This window comes from Peromyscus eremicus, chromosome 23 (assembly GCF_949786415.1).
Source record: "Peromyscus eremicus chromosome 23, PerEre_H2_v1, whole genome shotgun sequence".
Taxonomy (NCBI): Eukaryota; Metazoa; Chordata; class Mammalia; order Rodentia; family Cricetidae; genus Peromyscus; species Peromyscus eremicus.
In genome coordinates this window covers 32,081,664-32,093,075 of record NC_081438.1, presented here as the reverse complement: position 1 = coordinate 32,093,075, position 11,412 = coordinate 32,081,664, and the positions used below count along the sequence as shown (strand labels likewise).

The 11,412-nt window shown below is 51.7% G+C and overlaps 1 protein-coding gene and 1 long non-coding RNA gene across 5 annotated transcripts in view; one reads left to right on the top strand and one right to left on the bottom strand.

Moving 5' to 3' along the window:
• Window positions 1-1,339: 1,339 nt before the first annotated feature.
• On the bottom strand, window positions 1,340-3,836 carry LOC131898684 (uncharacterized). The gene is made up of 3 exons (XR_009375993.1): window positions 3,522-3,836; window positions 2,876-2,992; window positions 1,340-2,090 (listed from the first exon to the last, which is right to left on the bottom strand). It is a non-coding gene; the product is annotated as an uncharacterized LOC131898684 (long non-coding RNA).
• A 262-nt stretch (window positions 3,837-4,098) lies between these two features.
• The window catches only part of Dnaaf5 (dynein axonemal assembly factor 5), a 38,076-nt gene continuing 30,762 nt past the window's right edge, over window positions 4,099-11,412 (top strand). Inside the window, exons 1-4 of one of the 4 annotated variants that reach the window (XM_059249904.1) lie at window positions 4,099-4,985; window positions 5,664-5,848; window positions 7,279-7,403; window positions 7,808-7,926. In XM_059249904.1, the coding sequence (XP_059105887.1) occupies window positions 4,403-4,985; window positions 5,664-5,848; window positions 7,279-7,403; window positions 7,808-7,926 (1,012 nt within the window). In that variant the 5' untranslated portion in view covers window positions 4,099-4,402. Of the gene's footprint in view, window positions 4,986-5,663; window positions 5,849-6,872; window positions 7,114-7,278; window positions 7,404-7,807; window positions 7,927-11,412 lie in introns of those variants that run through there. The other 3 variants (XM_059249907.1, XM_059249906.1, XM_059249905.1) reach the window with 3 other exon arrangements.

The following is an 11,412-nucleotide window of genomic DNA, read 5'->3' as shown; positions in this document are numbered from 1 at the left end:
GGAAGAGTCTGTTACCAGGGCTGGATCTGAGAGCTAAACACCTTGCCCTATTCACAGTCTGCTCTCTGCCTTGTGATTGCGAAAATGAGCTCTCAGCTTCCTGCTCCTGCCATCATGCCAGCTACTTGTTGCTATGCCTCCCCTCCATGATGGAATCAACCCTCAGGAATCATAAGCTCAAATAAACTCTTCCTTCAATAAGTTGCCTTGGTCACGGTGTTTTATCACAGCAATAGGAAAGTAACTAATAAACCTCTTCTCAGAAAGCCATCAAGGTCCAAGTTTAGGGACTCTTTCCTGGTGACCTTATCTAAGCCCCATCACTTTCCCAGGCTTTACCTCTATCCACCACAGTTGGATCATCCCCACTTCTCCGTACCCTACAATGGGAATTAAACTTCAACATGCGAAACTGGGGGGACATTCAAGTCAAATTCTATCTGCCACAGGTGGTTAGCTGCTACTCTTTAGCCATTCTACTGTGCTCCCCAACTATCTGGAAATCAGTTTTCTCCTGATTGCTTCCACTGTGCCTAGACAACTTCTGGTAGCAACATGTTCTATTGGTTTGTCTTTTTTCCTGAGAATGTCTGATTCCTCCGTCATTCCTGAACAATATTTTGCTTGACAGAGTTCATAGTTAAGTTTTCTTTACAAGCTTGAAGAATTCTATGTCCTTCCTTCTGGCTCCTGTAGCCCCAGAGAAGCAGCCAGATATGGTTGAGACTGCCTCTGAGACTGCCTCTTCTTTACCTGCAACACACCATTTCTCTTTGACAGGCAAGGTTTTTCCTTTTCTTTCATTGCCAAATGGCTAATTAAAGCTAGGTGTGATGGTTCATGTCTGTAATCCTAGCACTTGGAATCGGAGTGGGATTGGCTGAAACTCCAGGACAGTCCAGTGTGAGACCCTGTTTCAAAAGTACAGATAAGGTCAAGTGTACTGGTGCATGCCTTAAACCCCAGCACTCAGGAGGAAGAGGCAGGCAGGTGTCTGAGTTCAAGGCCAGCCTGATCTACAGCTCAAGTTCCAGGTTAGCCTGGCCTACAGAATAACACCCTGTCATACATACTATATATATATATACATATACATATATACACACACACACATAGTACAGATAATAAAGAAAAAGGTTATGATGTACCTTGGTATGGATTTTGGGGGGATTTATCGTATGAGGGCTTACTCAGCCTCTTGAATTTGTGTATTTTATGTCTTTCATTGATTTGAGGGGCATCTTCAGCCAGTACTTCTTGAATGTTTTAGCCCCACAACTCTTATTGTTCTGGGATGCTGATGAAATATGAATTATCCCACAAACCTCTGAGACTCAGGGAGTTTTAATTTTATTTTATTTTATGTGACAGGATCATACCATACAGCCCAGAACCTTCCATCCTTCTGCATCAGCCTCCTCAGTGCTACAATTTCAGGCATGCACCACCAAACTTGGCTTAGGTTCACACTTTGTACTATTTTCTTTGTGTTTCAGATCCAAGCAAGTCCTAGCACTCCATCTCCAGTCTACCACTATGTCCTTCTAATGATGGACAGTGTTATTCTGGTTGTTTTCTCAAATTCTATAATTTCCATTTGGCGCTTTACAATTTCTTTTTTGTTGCTAACTTAATCTTTTTTTTTTTCAATTTTAAACGAGTTTGTAATCACTTCTTCTTGTAATTACTTCTGAAAGCGATTTTCATGGCTGTCGACAAGTCCTTGGCAGATGGCTCATCTTGGCATCCACTTCAGTGAGCAGCCTTTTTACATTCACGTTGTGAATGTTCTTGGAATGATAAGCGGTCTTTTTCAAATGTATGCCGGACATTTAGGTTATTCCGTTTGGAGACTCCTGGTTCTATTTAAATCTTCTACGTTAGCAGGCAGCTGCTAATGCCAGTGTGCGGATGTATGTCACATGAACAGTCTGGCTTGACTCCGTGGCCTCTTGTTCCAATGCTGGCTGTGTCCCCAGAGTCCTTCCCTTGCTCTCCTGGTCTGCTTGGTGCTCTGGTGCTGGTGGGGGCACTCAGTTTCTGCTGGTTCCATCTGCAGGGTTGAAGGTACATCTCTGGGGTCCGCCATCCTGAGGATAAGTGTAATATGTTTCTGTGGGTTTCTGTGCTGATGGGCAGCTCCACAACACTGCCTACGCAGCCTACGCAGTCCCCCACTGGCAACCCTTCTGCAAGCAGGGTCAGACTGCCACTGTCACTGGGGACAGACTGTGAACTGGTACTGGAGTATTGTTCTACGTCTCTCCTGCAACTGGCCAGAGAGAAGGGGTTTTCCAGAAGACTTTCCTGTATCTGTTGGCCACTGTGTGGGCGAGACCTCTCTGGGGCCCTGCTCTAGAAATCTATACCAGAGAAAAAGGAAACCCAGGGACACAGGTCTAGTTCTGAGTCCTGGGCCAGGATATCTTATTTCCAACTCTCAAGTCCTTTCCTCATTGGCTGTTACTTATGGGGTACTTAGGGTGTATTTAGGTGAAGTCATTACTGCTCATAGGACTCCACATGCCATGCCTGCTGGCCCATCCCAACCTTCACAGCAGCCACAGTCATCCTCAAAAGTGTAGATCTGACTGCCCATGCTCCACTTAAAGCATCTTCCTTGGCCCCTGAAGAGAGACAAAGACCCTCCTGGCTGCCCTGCACACCCCTTTGCTCCCTACAGGACACTTCCATTTTTCTCCTCCCCCTCAAAACTCCTCTGGCCACAGACCAGCACCATAAGCTTTAGCTTCCAGGGTAGACCCTCACAGACCTGGATGCTGGAGTATGTGATGAGGCTGGAGGACTGCTTCCCCCAGACTTGATGGCTGCCCAACTCACATTCACAAAGCCTTGTCACAGCTTGCACACTTACCCTAACTCCCCTTCTTACGAGGACAGCAGCTAACTCCAATGCCTCAGTCTTGACATCTGCAAAAATCCTGTCTCCAAACAGTCACATTCTGATGTATTAGGCTTAAGATTTTGACATCTGAATTTGGAGGGACACAATTCAGTACATAACACCTAACACAGGGCCTTTGCTCAGTCAATCCCCTCTCTTTACAACTCTTTTACGTGGTCCCTCACCATATTCAAAACACCCAAGGGTCACCTGTTCACACCAATTTTCTACAAAACTTATGTCACAACCACACAGAAGGGCAAAGTTTGTTATAAAGTCCTACATCACAGGCCTGTTCTCAGATGTGAAGTGCCTGTCTGCCCAGATCTGGAAGCACCCCCCCCCATTCTGCTTACTGGGAAGGCCATGCAGCACTGAGTCGGGCTCAACACCAGCACTTGGAAGTGCCCAGCAGGCAATATCATGCCTGTCCTAAAACCTAAAACCCTCCAGCCAGCGAGGTTACAAGTCTAAACTGAGGGTAGGATCCGAGCACCAGACCCACACCTGCCTTCTCAAGGACCCCGGAGTAACCCAGTAAGGATCATCCACATCTACGCCACTTAAAATAAGCTTAGCTTGAGCTGCCGCCGCCTTAGGACAGATGTGCTCTCACCTGTGTTACCCAGGGGCCAAGGGGAAAGAGGAATGTGAAGGTTCAGACCAGAGGACGCTTAGTCACTCGGGCTGAGTTCCAGACTCAAGAGGAAAGGCCAGCCCCACCCTTCGCCCCGCCCTCCGCCATTTGCCACGCCCCAAAGCCTGCGCCCCACCTACCAGCCCTTGTCTCGGGCCCCTCATTCCTCATCCTTCACCCTACTCAGACCCCCACTCCACCCTCGAGGTTTATGCCCCTTCCCCAAGCCTGCATCCCGCCTACTGACCCTCGTCCGCGGCCCCCATGGTCCATGCCTCTCCCACCTCCCCCTTACCCAACCCACTACCCCCTGCCCCGCCCCCTTCCCTTAGGCCCCTCCCACAGAGGCCCGCGCTCCGCCGGCCGTCTCCTGCAACGCCCCCAAAGCCCACGCCCCGCCTACTTGGTTCCTACTCTTCCCATTACCCCTTACTCCCTTCCCTTTACACCACCCCGTTTCCCAAGAGGCCCGCGCCCCGCCTACCACCCCCTCCTCCCGCCCACTACCCCTTACCCCCAACGCCTCACCCTTCGCCCCTCCTCCCGAGGCCCTCGCCTAGCCCGCTGCCCCTTGCCCCGCCCCCGAGGCTCATGCCCCACCCTCGACCCCTGCACCCAGCCAATTACACTTTCTCTTCGCCTCCTCCCTCCTGCTCCCTACTCCGCCCCCTAAACCCCTTTTCCGCCCACTTCCCCTGGTCCCGCCCCCTGCCCCTTACTCCCTGCCCCTCCCCCCGCACCACTCCTCGGAGTCGCGCGCTCCGCCGCGAGCGTCCCAGTCAGCCGGAAGTCCTGCCGTAAAGCGTGCCGCCACAATCGTACTAGCGCCGGTTCCCTTGGAGACGGGCAACGCGCGCAAGATGGCGATGCCGGCGGAGGCGGAGGCGGCCGCGGACTTCGCGGAGGCGGCGGAGGCTGCGGAACTGAGCCGCGCGCTAGGTCGCCTGCTGCCAGGGCTGGAGGCCGACAGTAAGCTGGGGCGGCGGCGTGCGCTGGAGGCTCTGGAGCACGCACTGGAAGAGACGGTACGGCCCGGCGTGGATTCTGCTGCCTTCCAGGGCCCCTGGGCTCGCCTGCTGCTGCCGCGCCTGTTGCGACTTCTGACCGACCCGGCCGAGGGCTGTCGCGCGCTGGCTGCTCACCTGCTGGACTTAGGCCTGCGCCGCGCCGCGCGGCCCCGGGACGCTCTGCCGCGCCTGTTGCCTGCGCTCACCGCGCGCCTGGCCCGACCTGAGCCCGCGCGGCCGCCGCCGGAGCCCTGCGAAGAGCTGCGCCTTGCCCTCGTGCAGCTGCTCCGTCTGGCCGTGGACCTGGGCGGGGCCGCCCTCGCGCCCCACCTGGACGACGCGGTGCGCGCGCTGCGGGGCACGCTGCTCGACCCCTTCGCCGCGGTGCGCCGCGAAAGTTGCGAGTGCGCAGCCGCTCTGGCGCGAGCCACTCCCGGTAAGCGCCGGATCCCCTTCCGTGGGCACCCAGGTTTCCGGCAACTTACTTAAAGTGAGCTCGGATGATGATGATTTCGTATGGGAAGGGGCACGGGACAAGGTCTCACAATGTAGCCTGGGCTGGCATCAAACTTACTCTGCTTCAGCCTTCTGAGTGCTAGAATCTCAGACGTGTGCCACGCACCCATTTTATGCTCATTTTTATGCAGAAGTCATAGGACCCACGTGGAGAAGGACCACTCAAGTTTATGCACTTGTATTTCTCTACCCCAGTGTCTCCCGTGTCTCTGACTTGGATCACCAGCTTCCTAGATGGAAGGAGGCTGCTTCTCTCCACTTCCTTTTAGTTTATTCCCACCATTCTAAAAGCTCTGCCTGATGAGATCCTTCCGCTTTTTCTTTCTAAGCTAGGATTTGGGGGGAAAAATAATAATAAGAGGCCCTGCCTAGTGCTGATAGTTAAGCTGAAAGTCTGGACGGGAGGGAGCCAACCTTATGAAATATATATACATGTCCACCTCCATGCCTGGAGCATAGGCAGCGCCGGGACCACTGGAGAGGGAATGTGGGAGTTGAGGCTAGCAGAGGCTGGTTTACGAGAGTTCCTAGGAAGATGGCAGGTGTGGTGGTGACCACAGAACTGTATCTGATAACCAGCAGCCTCCCTGTCCCACAGAGCACTTCCACATGCAGTCGGAGTCCCTGATAAGTCCCCTGATGCAGACCATCTCCCACCAGCACTGGAAGGTCCGGGTGGCCGTCATCGAAGCCACAGGCACTGTGATCCAGTTTGGCAACGGGAGTTCCGTGGATGATGTTCTTTCCCACTTTGCTCAAAGACTCTTCGATGATGTCCCTCAGGTAATGGGATTTCTCTGCCTGACAGTCTTGCAACCATGTGCTTTTGTTAGTGGAAGTGTCTTCGCGTGCTCATCCACTGGAAGGATTTCAGTGCAGAGCCAAGGTGGAGGTTGAGTGATGGGGTAATCTGTGCTGGTGGGTTTGGAAAGCCACGGAGGATGCTGGCAGACAGGAGCCCTACAGATGTAGTGGTGTGCTGGCTTTAAGAAGGCAAAGTCCAGCTCACAGGCATGTCTCAGAGCTAAGGCTGTGTGTCTTATGGTAGTATCCCATAAAGAGAGGACTGGGTAAAGGGGGAGCACATGATTCTGTGAGGAGGAGGGACAGTGGCCAGCACCCCCTCAGAGAAACTGAAAGCTGCCCCCATCTTGGCCATCATATCAACCATGTCAATCAGCCAACAGAGTGGCAGGTTGTATCCAGGTGGCAGTGTCCCCGCCCCTGTGAATCAGGCATCCTCTCTCCCCTGCTATAGGTTGTATCCCTTGTGCAGGTGCCCAGCCTACAGTGGATCCATCCTATCCAAGTCCTGCCTCAAGTTCCCAGCTCAGCTTCATGTCTTGTTTTATTTGTATACCCCTCTATGGCATTATAATTCACATGCGTACGATTCACCCATTCACGATGCTTAGTAGGTTTTTTTAATATATACTTTTTAAAAATTTTGTAAAGCATATGATGTTTTGTTTTGGTTTGGTTTTTTGGGAGGTTTTTTATTTGTTTGTTTTTTCCGAGACAGGGTTTCTCTGTGTAGTTTTGATGCCTGTCCTGGATCTCACTCTGTAGACCAGGCTGGCTTCGAACTCATAGAGATCCGCCTGCCTCTGCCTCCCGAGTGCTGGGATTAAAGATGTGCGCCACCACCGCCCGGCAAGCATATAATGTTAAGTTTATTGTTTCAGGGTTGGGATTGTGGCTCAGGTATAGAGCACTTGCTCAGCATGTGCAAGGTGCTGTGTTCCTTCCCTACCACCACACACACAATGTTGTCACAATTGTCGCCACTACCTCAGGTCTCATCATCCCAAACAGAAACCCTGAGCAGCAAGCAGTAGTTCCCCATTTACATCTCCCCAAACCCTGGGGAGGTCTAATCTTTCTGTTCCAAGATTGCTTGCTGTAGATTTCTCATGGAGTCATGTCACATGCCAAACTATCATCACTACAGCCCATGAAACACCCTGGTACCATGGTGACACAGAAGACTGCAGACACGATGTATTACTTGGGGGAGGGGGACACAGTGAATCCACAGGACAGAGCTAGTGGGTGTCACAAGTTCTGGATCAGCAGTCTTCTGACTTGTCAGAGGGGTGGGGCCCAGCCCTGGGCCTAATTGCCTTACACCTGTTTCAGGACTAACACCCTCCACAGCAGGACTCCGAGCCACCCTTCCTAGACTCTTAAGCTTCTCTGTTCTCTTATGGCAGGTCCGGCAGGCAGTGACCTCAGTAGTGGGAGGCTGGCTTCTGAATCTTCGTGACCGATACTCCTTCTTCCACAAACTCACCCCACTGCTGCTCAGCAGCTTCAGTGATGAGATGCCTGAGGTCCGGTAAGTGTCTCACCAGGCAGCTGGGCAGTGTGGGCCTAGTGGTGTTCCCCTACCCCTCTGATTTGGAACAAGAGCTTTTCTCCAGTTACCACAGTGGTGGTTTCTCTGCTCTAGAATTGCCACAAGAAACTGCCCCATCTCCTTGTTATGTGTTTTTGTGGTCCTGTGCCATATGAACTATCTCTGATCACTAAGAGCTCTTTGGAGCTCTTACTTAAATTGGGTCTGTGGGTGGACCCTTGCTGGTATTGTTAGAAGGCTATTCCTGCTAAGTGATGCCTATTGCCTAACCCTATTCCCCAGCCCAGCAGGGATTCCCTGAGGTTTCTGTGGTCAGGATCTTCGTGGAAGGGGGTCTCCTGGCACCCAGGCCTGACTGCCACTCCTGTCTTGCTGTGTTGCAGGCAGACAGCCACCAGCCTCTGGGAGAAGGTCGGCCAGAAGTGGCAGGAGGAGAATGAGGCAGATCTAAAGGACAAGTTGGATTTTGCTCCGCCTCCTCCTCCCCATTACCCTGAACATGGTGAGTGTCCCTGCTAGGGAGACAAGGCAGCAGGAAGGTCCATGGGGGCATCTGTTCTTGGCCCCGAAGAAGGCACTGATATCTGAGGTGCTGCTGAGCTGAGTAGTTGCTGAGTCCCTGTTTGGAGCTCATGGACGGGTCCCTCCTTCCCTGGTGGCAGTGGAGGCCCGTGCTGTGAGCCTCTGCTCTGTCTCTCAGAAGCCGATCTTTTCCCAACTCTGGCCCAGCTCCATCTTAAGGAAGGGGAGGATTTCCCAGATATCTCTTCTGAGCATGTGCAGGGACAGGTAACTGGGCCAGGCCTCTGCAGCACTCCTGAGAGTTTCAAGAGTGGCACCATGGGGCCTTCATCCTTTGACCTAGAAGCAGCTGAGCCTGCAGGTCAGGGATAAGTGGCATTTCTCTTTCTATGTACTTTCTGCACTCAGAGGTAGGGTCTTCTGTTGGCACCTGCTTGTCCTCACATAGTCATGACCCAAGGCCGTGTTTGTGTCTGCCTAGCAAGTTCAGCTGTAAGAAGGTCTTTGCCCACAGCCCAGTCCCTGGCCCCATGGACTTTAAGACCTCCTGTCTTCTCAGGAAAGCGTATCTCTTAAAACCAAGCAGTAGTGCACCCTAAAAAGGACAGAGATGTGCCCAGTGGGAGGCACTGCCCCCCAGCACCCAGGTGGCTTCCTTCCTAGCCCCAGTGGAGGGATCTGGTGGGCTGTGGACACGGTAGTGACCCTGAGGCCACTCCTGAATTCTGTTCTGCTGAGATGCTGAATCCAGGCCTCTTGTTAGCCCCCCCCCCCCGCCCCCCCCAGTCAACTTCTCTGCCCCCAAGGTTCTGCCTTGTCCTCAGAAGCTGGCAGAGGAAAGTTCTCCAGTTCCGGGAAAGGTACAAACAGTAGAATAAGCTCGGTTTGTTACGGTTTGGTAAGTTAGGTTGAGAGCACAGTTTTCCAGATGTGGAACTGAGATGTGAAGGCTGTTTATTTGTTTGATTGATTGGGGTTTTTGTTTGTTTGGTTTGGTTTTGGTTTGGTTTGGTTTTGGTTTTTTTGAGAGAGGGTTTCTCTGTGTAGCTTTGGCGCCTGTCCTAGATCTCCCTCTGTAAACCAGGCTGGCCTTGAACTCACAGAGATCCACCTGCCTCTACCTCCCTTGTGCTGGGATTAAAAGGCGTGCGCCACCACCGCCAGGCAATTGATTCTTTATTGCACACGCACGTGTGTGTGTGTGTGTGTGTGTGTGTGTGTGTGTGTGTGTGACTCAGTTTCAAACTTAGGACCTCACATGTGTGACACCAAGTGTTCTATCACTGAGTTATACCCCCAACCCTTGGTTTCTTTGTGGCAGGGTCTCATTGTGTAGCCCAGGCTGGCCTTGAATTTATGCAGTCCTCCTACCTCAGCCTCTTGAATGCTGAGATTGCAGGTGTGCATCCCTGTATCCAGCATGCATTTATGCTAACTGTTCCTTTGTGGCAGAGGTGCAGCAGGATTCTGAAGGGCTGAAGCGGTTTTTTCCCTCTTGTTCTTTCTGCCTCAAGTTACCTGTGTCCTTTTGCAGAGCTGAGCAGGAAGCTCCCTCCAGCGCTGGAGTCGCAGCCAGGCTCTGAACATGCACTGGTGATGTTCTCTGTGGTGTGAGGGATAGTGTGTCCCCCTGATTAGCTCTGCCCTTGCTCTCGAGGCTCATCCCACACAGTTCACTGGTGGTCTAGCAGTATCGGCAGGATACAGACTGGCCTTGACTGCAACAGATCTTGCTGCCAGGAGCAAGGAAAGTGTGGGAGGCAGTTCTGTCTCAGGAAACTACCACACATGACTAAGTAGGGGCTTGTATGGAGGGACTTGGAGGCATGCTTGCATACACTCTGTCTGCACTGACCAGCTTCCTGTGTTCAAGGTCTGGAAGGAGATCTGGTCTCTGGGTATGTTTTGGATCAAGATGGCTTAGATCTAACAGGGCTTGTTTCTGACAGTAGTTATAGACATCTCAGTGTTCCGGTTCTGAGCGGTGAGAGCAGCTCCTACTCAGAGCTCATTTGTCATCTGAAATCTGAGGCAGAGTAGATTTAGAACTGAGTCATAGTAGTCAGCAACATGGCACTAGGTTTCATGAGTTTTTTGTTTCAGTGTAGGATTAGAATTTTAAACCTTAATTAAAATTTAAAATTTTAGAATTTTGCTGCATTTCAGCCATCAGGTCTTGCCACTAGTACTCAGACCCTCACCCTGGTCCTCCTCGATTGTTGCCCCTCCCAGCCCTGGGCCTGGCCTCTGCCTGCCATCCTGGGACCTATGTTGTCCTTGTCCAAGGGGCCATGTAGCTCCAACCCGCCCTCCTCCATGCTTGTCAGGTGGACATGTGCTTGAGTTGCCTCCACCCTAGGAGGCAACTGAGACAGTGTTCAGAGAAAGAGCAGCTCAGATGAGTAGCTAAGACACGTTAGGTCCTTTCTTCCTGCCAGTGCAGGGGACTCCAGTCCGCCAGGATACACTGCCTGACCGCAGCTGACCCACACAGCCCTACAGTTGACAGTTGCCACACACACCAGTGTCAGCACCCGGATCAAATTTAATCAAGTGCAGGCGTCCCCTTGCCTAGGACAGAAAGGTAGTACCACAGGGTTTACGTTCAACTTACAGACAAATGTTAGTTTCCTTTCACAACCCAGAAGAAGTCTCCACTTTTAGTTTCTGATTTTTAAAGTGTTGTTTTCAGGTTTATTTTTTATTTTACGTGTATGAGTGCTTTGCCTGCATGTGTGCATACTTCACACCTGTGGAGGCCACAGTTGTGAGCCACCTAACATGGGTGCTAAGAACCAAAGTCAATCCTCTGCAAGAGCAGTGAGTGTTCTTACCTGCTGAGCTCTCTCTCCAGCCTCTTGTTTTTATTTTTAACTTTGTATTTGTGTTGGGAGCGTGGATTTGTGAACATAAGTACGATGCCCTTAAAGTCCAGAAGAAGGTGTCATATCATCTGGAGCTGGAGTTAACATCTAATTGTGAACTCTCCAACAAACTCAGGTCCTCTGAAAGAGCAGCAAGCACTCTTAACCACTGACCATCTCTTCGGCACCTAAATCTTCACTTTGACTTCATATCTTTTAGCTTTATTAGTTTCTGTGGGTATGTACAGGATACAGTGCTGTATGTACAGCATTGTAGCACAGGTGGACTTCAGAAACCCAACTTTCTGGAGTTAGTTCTCTCCTTCCATCTTCACGAGGGTTCCGGGGATTGAACTCGGGTCTTCCAGCGTGCATGGCAAAGACCTTTACCACCAAGCCGCCTTGTTGGCCTCAAATCACCAGTTTTAAAATGGAGTGCTATGTGGGCAGCCAGGAAGATTGTGGTTGCCTTGTCTTCAAATCAGTTTTTACTGAACAAAGTGTCCTCCCGGTCCTGCACACCGCCAGTGGCAGGGCCCTGGTGACAACAGGTTCTAGGTTTGGGTGGTACTGCTGGTGGTTTTCCTTTGAAACAGCTTTCT